Source organism: Carcharodon carcharias, chromosome 9, assembly GCF_017639515.1.
Source record: "Carcharodon carcharias isolate sCarCar2 chromosome 9, sCarCar2.pri, whole genome shotgun sequence".
Lineage (NCBI taxonomy): Eukaryota > Metazoa > Chordata > Chondrichthyes > Lamniformes > Lamnidae > Carcharodon > Carcharodon carcharias.
The window spans coordinates 44,306,778-44,325,336 of record NC_054475.1 but is presented as its reverse complement, the minus strand read 5'-3'; the positions used below and the strand labels follow the sequence as shown (position 1 = coordinate 44,325,336).

The 18,559-nt window shown below is 39.5% G+C and overlaps 1 protein-coding gene across 3 annotated transcripts in view; it reads right to left on the bottom strand.

Annotated features, from left to right (window-relative positions):
• The window catches only part of LOC121282032 (NADH-cytochrome b5 reductase 3-like), a 33,256-nt gene extending 17,547 nt beyond the window's left edge, over positions 1-15,709 (bottom strand). Inside the window, exons 1-6 of one of the 3 annotated variants that reach the window (XM_041195384.1) lie at positions 15,565-15,688; positions 8,507-8,626; positions 4,838-4,987; positions 4,684-4,756; positions 2,900-3,006; positions 32-161 (exon numbers count right to left, since the gene is read on the bottom strand). In XM_041195384.1, coding sequence (XP_041051318.1) covers positions 32-161; positions 2,900-3,006; positions 4,684-4,756; positions 4,838-4,987; positions 8,507-8,626; positions 15,565-15,579 — 595 coding nt within the window. In that variant the 5' untranslated portion in view covers positions 15,580-15,688. Of the gene's footprint in view, positions 1-31; positions 162-2,899; positions 3,007-4,683; positions 4,757-4,837; positions 4,988-8,506; positions 8,627-11,347; positions 11,369-15,564 lie in introns of those variants that run through there. The other 2 variants (XM_041195385.1, XM_041195386.1) reach the window with 2 other exon arrangements.
• Between the last annotated feature and the right edge of the window lie 2,850 nt (positions 15,710-18,559).

Below are 18,559 nucleotides of genomic sequence, written 5' to 3'. Positions count from 1 at the left end.
GTAAAGTGTGGATTGCAAACACAAATTTCACCTTTTCCTTTGTAAGTAAGTAATCCACCTGGCCCTCTGAAGTGAATGGTATCCCCAACCTTCAGGTCTTCCAGATACTGAGACATCTTACCACCTTCTGGGAATTTGGGATGTACACCTTTAAAATAGATCTGCAGAGAGACAATATCAAGCTTTGTAAGCTCGAAGGCTAGTTTATGTAGGTCCATTATGCTGTAAGAAAGTAAAATCAGCATTAGCCCCAGCAGGAAAATAAAACAGGCAAGACTGAAGTTATTTATCCAAAATGTACAGCTGAATATCTAATGGGTGTTTGAATTATACAGATACAAAACTGAATTGTGAATCACAGATGCTGCTCGAGGAGTATAGGAAAATAGAATATAATTATAAATATAGATCTTCCAGAGAGAGCAGAAAATTAAGCAATAAAGTTGGGGTTACAAAATGTTCAATTAGACTAGAATATACCACACAAGATTTTCAGCAGCCTTTTGAACAAGGTATCCAAGAAGTTGCTGAGTTCATGCAGACCAATTCTTTCCATCATCTACTAATTGTCTAATTGCCTGAATTCTTAATTACAAGTGCTATGTAATCTCATTAGTTTTTAATCAAGAAATAATTCTACACTTATGAACTACAGGAATAAAGCTAATATGACTACAAACTCCAAACAATGATTAACACTTAAAATAGACCAGAGTTCATGAGAAACATTTGTTTTAAGGCAACACATTTGTTACTTCTTTTTTTGTCCTCTTTTCTCTTCCCCTCCTCCCAAGCGTATCCCTGACCCAATGCCTTCTACCAAATGTACTGCAATTTTAACTTGCCAATACAAACAGTGAAACAGGTAAAAGGCAAAATGCACACAAATGATAAAGGAAGTGAAGAAGGAACAATTTGAACTTTTTTTGGCTATTTACTCTTTGGGGTAATTTATGTTCAGTTATTGAAATTAAGTGAACTTTTGACTCAAACATATTAAATTCCTAACATGCCTGGTTATGCAGATCATGGTTCAACAAAAGAAAGTAGACCCAGCTAAGTACTTAATCAGGATGGTATTTGTCACATAGTATTTACAGCACAGAAACAGGTAATTTGGCCCAAGAAGTCCATGCTTGTGTTTGTGCTCCACATTGGGCCTCCACCCATCCTTTTTCATCTAATCCCATCACCATATTCCACTATTCCTTCCTCCATTGGTTTGTTCATCTGGTTCCCCTTAAAATACATCTATGTCATTTGACACAAATATTTTTGGTGGTAGCTGGTTTCAGTCTTTACCTAGAAAGCTGTGAGAAGTTTCTCCTAAATTCCTCATTGCATTTATTAGTGACAATTTATATTTATAACCCCAGCATTTTACAGCATATTCTGTAGTATGTAACAAACCCAATCAATCTTAAAGATCTTAATCAGGTTACACAGTAGTCTTGTTTTCTGGCGATAACAGCCTTATTTATTTAATCTTTCTCCTTAGATATATCTCTCAGGTCTACTAGTATTCTATTTTATCGTTTTGGCACCTTCTCTAATACCTCCATATCCCTTCTATAATATGGAGACCAGAACTCTTCACAATACACCAAATGTGGTCTAACCAGAGTTTTCATACAAGTTTTAATGGATTTTAAATTTCTACCCTTCTAGGAATTAACACCAGTGTTTTGTTGCATTTGTTATGCCTTCATTAACCTGGTTAATGCAACAATTTAAGTAGCGTGTCCATGTTTTATTTTAAAATGAATAAGACCTTCTTCCTCCCACCCCAGTGCCTCTGAGTAAATGCAAACCGCAATGTGACCATAGGCCATACATAGCAGGAAGGCCAAGGTTTGGTCCTTCGTCAACATACCACAGTTTGAGAGAGATTCGTTAACACATCTAGTGAGGAAATTGAGGATTATGCTGGTACGGCATCAGTTTGAGCCTTGTAGGGAGTTCTGCCAGGGAACCTCCAACTTTGGAGGAATGGAAATAAAGGAAATAGAATATTGGTTTGACCGACAGCTCACCTGGACACCCACAGGCATAGACAGCTGAGCAGGGTCAAAGGTCAAGCTGTTGGCTTTTTGTCCAGCCAAGAAAATGCATGTATAAATACATACAGGTAGCTTTCAAGAACTGCTAAGGTGCTTTTGGGGAGATTACTGGTCAGAAAAGAGTTTAGTGCGCTTTATTATTTTCTAATGACTATGGTTCATTTATGAGAAGTCAGTCAACTTGATGTACATTTTACTTAACAAATTTGCTGAGCAGGTGAAGTTACAGTACCCAGTTCACGCAATAAGTTTTTAAAAATTAGTTCCAACTCTTATGCCAAGCTATCACATTACTAGAAACTGTGCAACAGCAGTAGGCTGCTCTTTATAAGGAACGTAGGTTCTGTTTAGAGAAAAGTTTCAGAATAAGGAGTTTACTATTCAGGAAAGAGATAGACGATTACTTTTTTTTTGCAGTCAAAGGGTTGTGGACCTTTGAAATTCTCTACCCTGGATAGCTGTGGATGCTAAGTTGTTGACTATAATCAAGACAGAGCAATACATTTTTGGACATGAAGGGAATTTACAAATATGGGGATATTGTGGGAAAGTGTAGTTAAGGTAGGTCAACTACAATTGTATTGAATGGTGGAGCAAGCTTACATCCTTATGTAACACTAAAGCCTTTGAAACAAACAATCAAACAATTACAAACAACTTGACATTGAAGAAGTTAGCTGGACATAGACAAATAATGAATAGCATGGTTCATTCTGGTTTTATAGTGAAAAGATTCTTCAGTCTGCTTTCTAGGTTAAAATCCCATGACATTCTCAGAATCTGCCACATTTAAAAATATATTGTTACATTTTGATGGCAGATAAAGAATTAGACATTACCTTGACAACAAGATCCACATAGCCTTTGTCATCATCACTAGTAACTGGAGTATATGGTCGGACAACAAGGTTTCCATCAATTCTTGCAGAGAGATACACATGTTTTCCTGTATTGAAAGATTTAAGTCAAACAACTTATGCTTCAATACCAAACTAAGAACTGCTGAAGTAATACAATTTTATTTGGACTAGCAGATGTCCTGGGGCATTGCTTGCAGACTGAGGATGAGATGGGGCTGTGTGTCTGGGAGGGCATAAGCACGTTTATTTTTCTACTTGGGTGGATTTCCAAGAACAAAGTTGAACAGGGAGCAAGCAGTGCCTGCACAAGATAAACAATTAGATTGGAGTCTAGGGAGCGCATTAGAATGGAGTACAAGGGGAAACAAAGCTGGAAGGGGACATTGTGCGGCACAGTACCCTTAAAATCCTATCCAGTGTTTGGGTTCCCATTAGTTTGCTGGAAATGAAGTTGCAGGTAATTCAGATTTTTATTTTTAGGAACACAAGAATCCTGAAATGTATGAACCACTATAACATTTAAAGCAACATTGAACAAAATCTCTTAATCCAAGCATAGTTGGGAGTGTCATGGAAGTTGTATCAGTTCTTTCCCTACAAGGTATCTCTAAACAAGGGTATTGTAATTCTTTCGAGTACAAACACGTTTCCATCTGTTCCTATTCAGATGAAGTTACATTGTTTCATAGTTTGCCATTGTGAGATTTGAACTCTTGATCTTATTGAATGGCAGAGCAGAATTGAGGGGTCGCATGGTCTGCTCCTGCTGTTTCTTATATACTTGATAGTTTTGCCATTGAGAGATTTGAACTCTTGATAATCTTTTAAATCTTTTAAATAACATATCTGTACTCTTTCGAGTACAAACCCGTTTCCATCTGTTTCAGATGAAGTTACATTGTTTCATAGTTTTGCCATTGTGAGATTTGAACTCTTGATCTTGGGGTTACAAACCCAGTACCATAACCACTTGGCTATTTAGGCCAAGCATCTTATATACTTGATTGTTTCATAGTTTGCCATTGTGAGATTTGAACTCTTGATGTTTTATTTTTTATATGTATATACGGAACAAAACAAAATGTGTAAACAAAGTTCAAACAGATCCATTGCAGCGGCAATACGAGCTTCGGTTCCTCTCATTATTTCTGCTGCATGACAATGTGTTGAACTCTTGATTATATTGTAACTCTTTCGAGTACAAACACGTTTCCATCTGTTCCTATTCAGAGGAAGTTACATTGTTTCATAGTTTGCCATTGTGAGATTTGAACTCTTGATTTTGGGGTTACAAACCCAGTACCATAACCACTTGGCTATTTAGGCCAAGCCAATGATTGGTCAGCAAAAGCAAATGAGGAGAAAAACAAAGACCTAATCAATCAAGACAGACAAAAACTGAGTCACTACAGGTGCTAGTAATGATGCACAGTGCAGATACAAAGCTTGTATAAATAAATAGCAACCCCAAGATCAAGAGTTCAAATCTCACCATGGCAAATTATGAAACAATATAACTTCATCTGAATAGGAACAGATGGAAACATGTTTGTACTCGAAAGAGTTACAAGTGGCACTGCATGGTGACGTCCAAATAAGATACTAGTGAGAAGATACTAGTATGAAGATTCTAGTCTCTGCTAGATCATCAAGGGAAAGAAAAGTTTGCTCCTTTACGGAGCAAGGTAAGTCTCAGGACAAATGTGAATCCAGGTTGTTCCTGTGAAGCCTTCAGCCAATAAAAGCTGCTTCAAGTAACTTACCAACAGGCAAACCAAGAATATGATCGGCTGAAGGAAGAGCAAAGCGAAACCGCCTGGTGTCATGACTCACAATCTGTTCAAAAAGAAAGAACAGTGATAGTCCTTTCACATTAATTTTTGAAAGACTGAATACTTAGAAAAAAGTCACACTCACCTCTTTATCTATTAGCCGCAGTGGATACTTCTCATTGGCGTCTTTCAATGTGATTGCAGATTTCTTTTTTTTGGACAAAACATAGTGCCCCACAATAACTCCAACTGTTGTTACGAAAACGGCACCAATTGCAAAAAGCACTCCGGAGGTCTGTAACACACATCATCTCATTGCAACAGGAAACACCAAGCACAAAAATTAAGAGCTACAGCATATTTACATTCATTTTTAGGTGAGAAGTGGTTCAGGATCACTTAACTCAGGTGACAATTATCCAATGACGTTACTTGGAGCTTGTAGTTAAGAGTAGAAAGACCAATATAAAAAAGGTGAACATTAGTATGTACTTAGTTAAAATGGCAAAGAACAAAATACAAAATTACATCACATATGAACATAGAGGTCTCAGCCTGTTTAAAATAAAAGCAGTTTCACATGAACAGAAGTAGTGAAGATGCACCAAAATTACATGGCATAACTTCACACATTTTACCAAAACAGTTCCACCACAAAAAAACTTGCTCAGGCACCAAGCAAACATGGACACCCAGTTTACCAATGTTTAAAACAGCTCAGTTTCATAAATCACTAGAGGATTAGTTTTAAATTACATTTATCATGCCACAGAAATCACCTAGTGAATCTAAAGTTATTGGGCCAGAATGTACTGAAACCAGCAAACAAACATCAGGCATCCTTTAGCCTTGACCTTAGCCAGCTTGAGCAGCAAGTTTGTTACTGGAGAAGAAAAAGAAAAAAAAGTGAGGGGAACAGCAATTAAAAAATGAATTAAACTTTCTGCACAGGAATGCAGTGTGTCAAAAAAAAAGGAACTAGAGGTAATTATATGTTGCGAAGAGCCAGATATAGTTGGGATTATTGAAAAACGTCTACAGAAAATCAAGACAATTAAATATTGCAGGTATAACAGGAAAGATAGACTGATGGGGGGAAAAAAAGAGCTGGACTGGCTCTGCTCAGGGAAAAATGGGAATGCAGTTGTTAGTGAGACAGAAATAGGAACCATTTAGATAAAAGGTAAAAAAAGGATTTGCCACATGAACAGGGCTAATCAAAAGAGCAAGGGAGGAAATAGTCAATAGTGGGCAGTAAAGGAAGAATTATGCAAACATATTAGGGAAATAAGCAACAGTGGGGGGGTTTCAACTACCTCAAAATTAATTGGTCAGAAGATGTGGGTAAAGTGAATAGGGGAATGAAATTCCTATAATGTATACAGGGCTTCTTTCTAACCCAATGTACAAGAAGCCCAACAAAGCAAGACTTTCCACTGGATCAGGTAATGGGAATGAACCACAGCAGAGTAAGAGAAGCAAAAATTGGGGAACATCTAAGCAAAAGTGACCATAATATGGTTTAGGTTATTAATGGAGGAGAGAAGCATGAACAAGGCTAGGTTTATCAACCATAGGAAAGTTGATTTTAGGAGCTGATAATAGAACTTGGGAAAATAAAATTAATATTGCTAAACTATGATGCAGAACTTTGGGAAACATTTAAAACTTTGTTACTAAGCCAGGAAAAATATATCCTGCTTAAAGACAAACTAATCATCAGGGAGAAACTATGGATGAGAGAAGAGAGAAAAATTAAGGAAAAGGGTACTAGCTACATGGACTTCACAGAATCACAGTGCAGAAGAGGCCCTTCGGCCCATCGAGTCTGCACCGACACAAGAAACACCTGACCTACCTACCTAACCCCATTTACCAGCATTTGGCCCATAGCCTTGAATGTTATGATGTGCTAAGTGCTCATCCAGGTACTTTGTAAAGGATGTGAGGCAACCTGCCTCCACCACCCTCCCAGGCAGTGCATTCAGCGAGAACAAGACATGGGAGAATATGAAGAGACCAGGAGAGAAGTTTAAAAAAAAGAAAATTTACAAGAAGAGGAACCATGACATTAAATTAGTCAAGGAACAAATATTCTACTGGCACATAAAGGAAAATTGAGATGAGAATAGTCAAGATAAAAATCAGGCAGGGATAAGTGAAATGGCAAAAAATATTAAATTACTTTGGTTTAGAATTTAATAGAAGTCAAGTGGGAATGATATCAGATGATATTAATGGTTACTGCATTTAAATTAAGAGGAAAACTATTAATAACAACTAATTAAACTCAGGAGGATACAGCTCCTGGTTCAGATGGATTGTACCCACTCATTCTAAAAGAATTTAGGGAAGAGATGGCACAGGCATTATTGTATGCATTCAATAATTCCCTGGAAAAAGTTGAAGTGGCACGAGGGTTGGCAGATAGCTAATGTTATACCCAGAGGGGAGGCGAGGTAATGGTCTTGTCACTGGATTGGAAATCCAGAGACCCAGGTTCTAATCCCACCATGGCAGATAGTGGAATTTGAATTCAATACAAATCTAGAATTAAAAGACTAATGATGACCATGAAACCATTGCCGACTGTCATAAAAACCCACCTCGTTCACTAATATCCTTTAGGGAAGGAAACCTACAGTCCTTACCTGGTCTAATGAAAAGACGATGTGGATTTCAAAAGAGAATGCCTCATTTAACCAACCTTGCTGAATTCTTTTAAGAGGTAACAGCAAGACTAGACAAGACTAATGCAGGTGTAATATATGTAGATCTCCCAAAGACCTTTGATCAGGTACCACATAACAGATAACGTATAACGGTCATAGCATGCCAGGGATGGAGTAGCAGCATGAATAGCTAGCTGGCTAAAAGAAAGCCCAGTGTAGAGGTAAAGGGTGGCTAGGTGGCAGCAAGTGGGATCCCACAAGGATCATTGGTATGAACACTTAGTCACAGAACAATCTGGACTTTGGAAACACAATTTCTAACTTTGTGATCACTACCAAAAGATTAAGGACTGCAACACATTACAATCCATTAATAAACTTGATTGGGCACAATTGGCAAATTAATTTAAGGAATCACATATTACTTCGAAAATCTAAATGGGGTAGAGGTACAAAAGGATCTGGGAGTAAAAATACAACTTCTAGTGATGTGAGATGCAGGTCAATAAGGCGATAACAAAAAGAAAACAAACAAAGCAAACGGTTTATTTCTAGGAGGGCTGAATTGAAAAGTAGATAAGTTTAACTAAATTATATCAAACCATGGTTATTCCACACTTTGAATGCTGTGTATAGTTCTGGTTGTCACATGACAAAGCAGATACAGAGACACTAAGAAGGTGCAACAAAAAAAAGTTTTAAAAGGCTGATACCGAAACTGAGCAATATGCATCAGGAAAGGATAAACAGGCAAAGTCTTTTTCCCCTCTTGAAATGAGAGGGCTGAGGGGTGACCCAATGGAGGTCTTTAAAGTTATGAAGGTTCTGGTAGGCACTGTGACTTTGGGGAAGAGCAAAATTAGAGGTCATCAAAACAAGATAGTCACCAAGGAATAACTTAGGTCATTCAGAATAAACTTCTTTATCCAGAGAGAGTAGCAAGAATTTGGAGCTCACTATCAGTGATTAGTTTAGAGCAGTAGTATAAGTGCATTTAGGGGAAGTTAGATGAAGTTAGGGGGTATATTTAAAAAAAAAGTTAAATGAGGAAGCCCTACTGGAGCTTAAAAACACAGGCATGAATATTTTAGGCTGAGGGGCTTGCTTCTGTGCTGTACATACGATGTAAAATCAATAAGTACCTGGGGCCTGCTTGAACAGGGCAAGTAACTGTATCCCCTCAACCGGCTTGAAGAATTAATGAACAGTGCATCTTGGGCAGCAGCTTCTGGATTTAAGCTTAACTGCACGTTTGTGTACATCTAAAAAGAGGTCACCCAATTTTCACAAAACAGTAAATGGCATTATTCTCACCATTCAATTTTTGCCATTTACATAGATTGCAAGCCACTGGTCACAATAAAGACCATTATGCAAATAAGTCAGCATTCAGTACCAAAAATATTTTAACTCAAGTTCAATTTAACTGGAGTTAAGCTGGATAAATCCAATGTAATTTTTTATAAAAGTATATTATAGGCTTGAACCTCAATATAGAAGCATAGGAAATAGATGTGGGCCATTCAGCCACTTCAGCTTGCTCCACCAGTTAGATCACGGCAGATCTTCTACTGCAAAACATTATTTTCCCCACACCATCCCTTGATGTCTTTACTATCCACAAATCTATCCATCTTTGTCTTGAACATACTCAATGTCTGAGCCTCCAGAGTCCTCTGGGGTAGAGGGTTCCAAAGATTTACCACCCGAGTGAAGAAATTCCTCCTCAACTCAGCCCTGAATGACCTCTTATTCTGAGACTGTCCCCTGGTTCTAAAGAATGCTACATGACTGAAATAGCTCAGGTGAGCATAACAGCCAAGTCGCATGCACCGTTACTGTCAGGCAAAATGCCAGTGGTAAGCAAGGCAAAAATTCAATGGATACATAACTGACCCAAGAAGTGTGATTAAATAGACCAAGAACACCGCAAAAGAAACTGCCTTACAGTTTTGCACATTTAAATTCCACAGCAGTACAAGCATACAGAGAAGTCATCTGTCAATGTTAATTCATGAAAGTATGATTTAAAACCTCCAAGTCATTGAATAGTCAGTTTAAAAACAAAAAGGTAGCTTGACCTGAGATGAGAACCAGTTCAAAATAAAATGCTTAGGATAAGAACATGTAAACAGGATAGGGTGGTAAACAGGAATCCTATCACTGTACGAGTTTGTTCAACATCAACTAATTAAGCTTTTTATTTCAGTCTAAAATGCTTTTCAATCAGACCTGACTACACTAACATGATATTTATAGTCCGTGATCTATTGAACATCTGCACAGGTATAACTAGGAATAAAATGGAAAATGGCATGAGAACATTAGATCCTATTTTGTACCAAGCTTGGCTACAGTTTCAAAACTTGGGTGCCAGGCCTGTTAGATCATTGTCAAGGGTCAGTACTGGCAGGTGGTAAATCTTTGGAATCCTCTACCCAAGGACTCTGGAGGCTCAGTCATGACATTCCCAATGACATTTAAAATAAGGCTGACACAGCTAAGCAGCCCCTTTACATTGTCAATGTTTAAACTTCTACCTGCTGGGAGAAAATGAAAACCTGTCAGCAGTTGGAACATTGACAGAAACACCCAAAGTAATACTGCTGATTTGCTCAATTTTTTAAAAATTGGTAAATCCCATGACCAATGTAACAAAATGAGGTAGCACTGCACTGAATTACCAATGATATCTAGCTAATGAAAGCTGTCCTTGTATGACCTTATTCCCATAATACTGACTTCTCAGCTTACAGTTCTTTTGTAAGAAGCTGGATCAGTTTCCAGCATTTTTTCCCTCAGCTGCTTCCACCATTAGATCATCAGCAGTACAAGCATTGAAAAATCCACTTTCCACAACCATTTCGATCTTGCAGGCAAAGCAAATTATGCCATTCATTTTCCATGAATATTACTTTCAGACAAGACTGGGACATTTATACAATATTTTTGTAATTCAGAGCACAAATTAATTTCAAGCGGTTCATCCTAGGTTCGGCCAGGGCCACACAGCTTCAGACCTCATTACAGCCTTGGTCCAAATATGGACAAAAGTGCAGAATTCCAGAGGTGATCAACCGCCCTTGACATCAAGGCAGATTTTGACTGCACGTGGCATCAAGGAGCCACAGCAAAACTGAAATTGGGAATCGGGGGAAGACTTGCCACTGGTTGGAGTCATACCTATGACAAAGAAAGATGGTTGTGGTTGTTGGAGGTCAATCATATCAGTCCCAGGACATTGCTGCAGAAGTTCCTTAGGGTAGTGTCCTAGGCCCAACCATCTTCAGCTGCTCTAATGACCTCCCCTCCAGAAAGGCGGATGTTTGCTGATGACTGCACAACATTCAGTGCCACTTGCAACTGCTTAAGACACTGAAGCAGCCCATGCCTCCATGCAGCAAGGCCTGCACAACATACAGGCTTGGACAGATAAGCAGCAAGTAACATTCACACCACACAAGTTCTCAGGCAACGACCATCTCCAATAAGAGAATCCAACCATCTCCCTTTGATGTTCAATGGCATCACCTTCACTGAAACCTCAACATCAACATCCTGGAGATTACCATTGACCAGAACATTAACTGAACCTGCCACATAAACATTGCTACAAGAGGTCAGGATTTTGTGGCTATGAATTCTGCAAGTAACTCAGCTCCTGACTCCCCAAAGCCTGTTCACCATCTATTAGGCACAAGTCAGGAATGTGACAGAATACTCTCTCCACTTGCCTGGATGAGTGCAGCTGCAAGAACACAAGAAGCTTGACACCAAACAGGGCAAAATTAGACTTGATTAGCACCCATCTTAAAATTTCACTCCTCTTACCACTGGCATAGTGTACTGTTGTTCACTATAGCAACTCACCAAGGCTCCTTCGACAGCACCTTCCAGACCCACAACCTCTATTGTCCAGAAGAATAAGGCCAGCAGACACATGGTAACATTGCCACCTGCAAGTTCCTGCCCAAGTCACATACCATCCTGACTTGGGAACTATAGCGCCATTCCTTCAGTATTGCTAGGCCAAAATCATGGAACTCCCAGACACAGTACCCTCAGCAGATGAACTACAGCAATTCAAGGCAGCAGCTCACCACTATCTTCAAGGGCAATTAAGGATAGATAATAAATGCTGGCCTTGCCAATGATGTTCACGGCCCACAAATAAATAGCAAATAACTTATTTTGAGGGCAGGGAATACAGATTTCACTGTATCAATATCTGCTAAGGGTATGAATTTGTAAGCAAAGCACCACACCCAGTTACTCATTCAAAGCCTCAGGCCAATAATTAAATGTTCCAAGTCAAGTTCCGTAGTACTTAAAGCATTATGTACAGCCTATGCCAAAAATATTCAAGGACTGCATCACCTGGAGTCAGATTTTACTTTAGCCGACAACTGGAAACACTCCCGGCCCACTTGTGCAAAGTGTGATAAGGTTTGCTACTGATTTAAGCACTTAATCACAAAATGCTGCCCTTATGACAGGCTAGTATCATAGTATTGAACAATTTACAAGAATTGGTTTGAAATCACAAATTTGATCAAAACTTGCAGAAAACAGCTAAAGTTTTAAAAGCCTATATTTCAAAGGGTAGCAATACAATAGTAGTGATAGAATACATGTTTACTGGTGGCCAGGGCAGAGAAAAGCATGGGTGAACATATAGTGCAAACTTAAGGAAAATAATTGCAGCCTCCCCCCACCCCCCAAGTTGTGAACTTGGGCACTTTTCCAAATCACATAGGTACAGCCCGAATAGAGGCCCCTTCTGTAACACATGATAGAGGTCTACAACTGAAAAGCAGACAACGTCAATCTCTTACCTCAACACAAAGAATATTTTTAGTAGCCTTTTGCAATTAAGACTAGAACTAAACCACCACAGCTATGTACAGTTGGACAGCTTTTTTTAAAAAAAAGACATATTTTGAATTCTGGGTGTAGTAATGCTCAAAGTATTTCTTGTGTCATTGCTGCAGAACACTATCCTGCAGGCTAGACAACAGCAAATTAACATTTCACACAAAGAAAATCAGAGTGCAGTTGTTAAGACAACTTTGCAATTGCCCACAAGGCACTGGGTGAGGCAACATAAGTCTGTTCTAGCTTCAGAAACCTGATAATGGCTCAGTGGACCAAGATGATGGGAAGGGAAACCTTTTGGCAGAGTAAAGCAATTAAAGGTAGCTCAATGCCAAATATACAAGGTGCAGTTTGCAATTTTTTCCAAGAGCACTTCTATTGTCAGACCAGTAACTCCTCAACTACGGGCTCTGCAACCTCAGTATGAAATCCAAATTCAGGCCTGTTGAAATTGGTAAAATCTTCAAACAAAAGTATAGCCATGAACAGCTTAAATGGTGCACCTCAAAATTTCCTATAAAAGCAAAATAAACAGTAGTGGTAGACAATAGATTCATCACCCAAAAAGACAGGTGAGTTTTTCGGCTGTAGCTGCTCTCAGGAAAAATGTCATGAATTACTTTAACAATTTAGCAAATTGCCAATGACAGAAACTATTTGTAGAAAATTCAACCATGCTTCAGTTCCAAATCAATGACACAAACATGTGCAGTGACTCTTATAATCTACTACAGAAAGTAGCACCACTATTCGCAGGGCAGATGGGGGGGCTCAATAGCCTCCACCTATTTCAGTACAGCATAATATAATTTCTTTAATCTCATGGGCTGACCAATGGAATCGGTGATTTCTTAAATCACAGGAGATAAATCTTTCAGGTCTATTCTCTCCATACACAGGTAGTGTTTTCACTCTTCACACTAAACAGTTTACTTCAAGTAAATACTAGAAAGTCATACAACACTTCCACGCAACATGACTATAGCAGATTGTCACCATTAATTGAAATACAGCACCTACATCAACTTGTAAAACACCACCTTTTCTTTTGATGTTTTAGTGAATGCATACCTTATGGTTGACATCTTCATGTAGGCCTACTCCTGACTCATATTTGTATGAGGGGGTAGAGAGGAAAGTAGAGCTAAGGCCACAATCAGATCAGTCATGATATTATCAAATGGCAGAACAAGCTTGAGGGGCCGAATGGCCTACTTCTGTTCCTAATTCATATGTTTGTATGTATGCTTCAAGTTATTATTTACAAAGTTTTGACAGGATCTTTTTCTGTTTGCATGTATGATCAATAAGATATACCATAGGGATATTTATCCAAGTGAACAAAAATAATTTGGAAAATATTTACAGCAAGCACCTTGTGGTTACATTGTGGAACCCATTTTAAGGCTGAAATTATAAGTGAATTACAATTGTTATACAATAAAAAAAAAATCACAAAAAAGACCTCTTGCTTTGCAATTGATACCCAAGAATATGATAGTCACAAACTACTTCAGCAGTTGTCTCTTTTACATTTAGTAGTGGATATTTCAGTCATTTCACTGCTGTCCTCCTGGCCTGTTTGAGCAGAATACTGCCAATAATCATTTGGAAAAGGTGTTTTTTAGATCCAAAATAGGCCAAAACATTTGAGGAGAATCACACCTGGGAACTGCCAAATAGAATGCATGTAGTTTTATAAAAAAAGAAATTTATTACTCTAATTTTAAAAAGTAGAAAAGAATGCAAAACATCTACACTCATGTCTAGCTCAGGGTTGGGCTAGAAACATTTTTGCTGTCACCATAGCAATTCGAAGTGAAATGGGCTAAAAGCAAAAAAATTGCAGATGCTGGAAACCCAAAACAAAATTAAAAAAACCTGGAAAAACTCAGGTCTGGCAGCATCTGCAGAGAGGAACACAGTTAACATTTCTGTTGACTCGAAACGTTAACTGTGTTCCTCTCCGCAGATGCTGCCGGACCTGCTGAGTTTTTCCAGGTATTTTTATTTCAAAGTGAAATGAGTTTGAATAGGCTCAAACCACAGTACAAACCAGTCCAGCACTAAATTGATCCCATGACACATCAAAAGGTAATTGGATTTCATTGAGGCATTTATAGTAGATCTACAGTATTAAGTATCAATTTAAACAAATGGCTAATTTTGGGAATGGAAATAACTTTATGTTTTTCTGAAGTTACACCAAAACTGGGATTTGAAAAAGGAAAATAAAAAACAATATCTGCCCCTGATCTCAAGAACTATAGGTGGGGCGGGGGGGGGGGAAGTCACCAGGTTGCATAGAGAAATTTGAACAGAATATGGGTATGAGTAATGTTAATTCTCCTTTTCTCCTATATCAGTTTAATTCCTTCTCACCATCTTGATTAGTCAGGATAGCAGTTAAACTCATTTAGAATTAACTGACTAATAAAAAAATGGCAGCCAGCCACAATGCCAACTCTCAGCCCAAACAAACATAATTAGAAAATTCGTTTTTAAAAAGTGGAGAATGCTTTAATTTGAGCTTAAACTGAAAGCAGACAACTGATCATCTTTTAGTATTTTTGTCATTAATATTAACCAGCAGTAGAGTCAATTTCTTTAGCAACCCTTAGTCAAAGCACTTTAAACAAGTTACTGTGGTGTACTACTTGCTTGATTGCAAAGTCCAACTGTTCCAAGAAATTAATATTAACAGTAATATTGCTCCCAAATACAAGTAAAGCCATTCCTTTAAATGACAAACCAACTTTCAAACCAGTTTCAAGGACATACTGTCACAGGAACATTTTTAGACCCTGTGACATTTTGGCAGTAGTTTCCATTATGATCCACCCACTACTCAAATATTCCTACAGAACATTCCAAATGTATTTGCATAAATTCAGGGAGTACCCGCAACACAGCTCCCAATTAGCCCGAATTAGACAAAAGCTTTCTTTTTGTTCACAATATGGCTTATTTTTCCCATTGCAGTTGGTGCGATCAGGAGCAAAACAAATACAAAAAAGCCATAGAATGAACACCAAAAGGCATTAAAACCTGCTTCCAAGTGGCTATTAAACAACACAGCAATGGAAGACATTTTACCAAAAAAAATGCAACTCACTCCCATATAATCTGTTTGTACAGGGTTAGGGTTATTGACAACTAGCTGCAGGGAAGCCCCCTCCCCTCCCCTCACAAAGACCACTCCCCCGCCCCTCACACCCCCACCTCCCTCCACAGTTAACGCTGGCTGTGATGCTCCATCAGCTTTTGCTGAAAGAAGCCTGTTGAGATCCGAATTGCAAACCCCCAGAGGCATATTCTCACTAACCAGCGAATACGCCATGGCCGAATGAATCCAGGGAGGCGCCTTCTCTACAGAAAATCAACTATCTACTCCCACCCTTCACGCTCCCAGAAAGCCTTCCGTCTTATACACTTGCGTACTCCGCCAGGCAGAATCAGGTGGGACTGGAGGCAGCGCCGTCAAGCGGCTGGGAGGACTCCTCGCTGTTGCGTGAGAGCGCCGCCCAGCGGCCGGGAGGACTCGTTGCTACTGGGTGGGTGGGGGCTCAGCTGGAGGTGATCAGCTGGAGTAAACAATACAGTCATATGTATTTACATGGCACCTATACTGCGGGGGAGACGCCCAAAAATGCTTCACCTTGGACGAAACATGCCTATTTAAACAGACTCACTAACACTGTTGGCACATTCTGGAAGGGTGGAAAGATAATGGGACTCCAGGTGGTAGTTTTTCTACGATCTGGGTGCCACTGGCAAGTTTGCATATATTGTCCAGCCCCAATTGGCTGTTTCTCGATCCTTCTGTCAATGTGAACAGTTTCTCCCTATCTACTCTATCAAGACCCTTCATGATTTTGAACACCTCTATCAAATTTCATCTTAATCTCCTAATTGGAAAAGAGAACAACCCCAGCTTCTCCAATCTATCCACGTAACTGAAGTTATGCCTAGAACCATTCTCATGAATCTTTCTGGAAGCCTAGCTAATGTCTTCACATTTTACTTGCCCATCAACCATTGGCTCCAAACACTGGGCAGAATTTTCCCTCCCCCAAAGTTGATGGGGGGGGTGTGTGCGGGTGCGCTTCCGATCGGCGGCCCCGATCAGAGGCACGTCACCATTTTATGTGGGCGGGCCAATTAAGGCCTGCCCAGCGTGATGTCTGTAGGGAAGTGCTTCCTGTGCAGGCAGGGGGAATCCCAAAATTGGAAGTGCACTCTTTCACACATGCACATGAAGGAGCGCACTCATCTCCCTGAGGCTAAGTAGCAGCCTCAGGGAGATCACCTCTACTTTTAAAAATATTAAAAATAGAGAAACAAAAATTCCCATACTTGTCCCCTCATGTGCCAATGTCACATGAGTTGGGATGTGTTCATAATTTCCAAAAAAACTTTATTAAAATTTTTAAAACCCTGCATGAAACCTCATCCTGCCTGTGGATGAGGTTTCATGTTTTTTCTAGTTGCCGCCGAGGATCCTGGCCGACCCGCCAACATTAAGGTTGTACAGGCAGGTCCTTTAATTGCTTAATTGATCCTGTCAATGGTCTCAATTGGCTGTTGACAGGTCAGTGGGCGCATAGCTGATTTTGCTCCCCCCCCGTCTTCCTGAAAATTGAAATGGGGCAGGGTGACGTCGGAAGTTCCACCCGACTTCATCGCGTGTCATTTTACCCGCCGGCGAGTGGGCCCCGCCCTCGCTCGCTGATGGTAAAATCCTGCCCATTGTGTCAAGTTTGAAATCATCATCCTTATCTTCAAATCCCTCTATGGACTAACATCATATCTCTACAACTTTTTCCAGTTTTATATTCTTCCTCTTACCCCTCAAACCTCTGCTTGTACCCCACACTTCCCCCATCCCATTATTTGTGCACAACTTTCAGCATGCTGGCACTAATTTCCGGTGCTCCTGCCTTGAACCCCTTTATCTCCTCATATTGTTTTCCAGCTTTAAAATGTTTTCAAAGCCCACTTCCAAACAAGGCTTTCATCACCTCTTCTTGTTCTCTCCCATAGCTTAACATCCATTCTTCATCAATTTCTACTTATACTTGGCAGAGCACCATGAAATTCCATGTGATTTTTTCTATATGCAGCTGTATAAATGCAAATTGTTGTTGATATATTAGTTGGCAAAACAAGCAGTTCAGCCACAAAATATCCTAAGATGACTCGAGAATTAAGGTGATTGGTAGATGGATTAGAGGGGACATCAGGAAAACTTTTTCACCCAGTGGGTAGTGGGTGTCTGGAATTCACTGCCTAAGTTGGTGGTTGAGGCTGAAATGCTCAACTCATTTAAAAGGATCTGCAACTAAAGTGCTGTAACCTGCAAGGCTACAGACCAGGTGCTGGAAAGTGGGATTAAAATGAGCGGTTAGTTTTTTTCTCTCTTTTTTAGCCGGCGCAAACACAGTGGGCTGAATGGTCTCTTTCTGCGCTTTTACTTTTCTATGGTTCTAATTGAAATATGTTGCACTTTGGATGTGCTGATTCCAAGCCTGGACCTCTAATCCACCTTCCTATTGAGTTAGACTCTATTTTAGGATTACCCTTGTAAAACTTTTCAAGGTATGGAAAGGCTGGAATTTAGCTTAATTAAAATGATATCAGGAAGGAGTATAGATAGTTACAATGGTAGATTTGAAAAACTTGCCAATAATAAGCAAAGAAACTAAAAACATGTGCAGGCAGGACAAGTAGATAAGGTATTCAAAGAGATCCCTTTTAGCTACAGAAGGACCCTTTACAGATGCTAGGTGCCATTTGCCAAGACTGCACACTAACAATGAAGTTAACCTTCCATCAGGAAAAAACAGTTCTCTGTTTGGAAGACTGAAAAAATATGCCTGGGTCCTGCATGGGTTCAAGATCATAAATTTGAATGAGTGAAGGACTATTGACCTTGCTGCCATTCTATATGACTACCATTCTGTTATTAGACTTGGTAGTGTAACAAATTTCACCTCCAAAACCTGAGATTCTGTCAAGTGGCAGGGAACAAAGTTACCATTACAAGGTCCCTGCATACAGCAGGACAGCTGGCATTGAGCTCAAACTTATCAGAAGAGCATTACTGCCTTGGTCAGGACACAATGCTGAAAAGGCATCCTGCACAGTGAGCAGAAATAGGCCGAGTGGGAGAGAGCCAGGTAGTGAAAGAGAGCTAAAGACAGGCCAGGCATAACTCCAAATCATACAAAATTAGCATTTATAGTTGCACAAATCTCACAGCTAATGGCATGAACTGCTGAACAGTGAATCAGAGTTACTGTTATAGAACCATTGTAGCA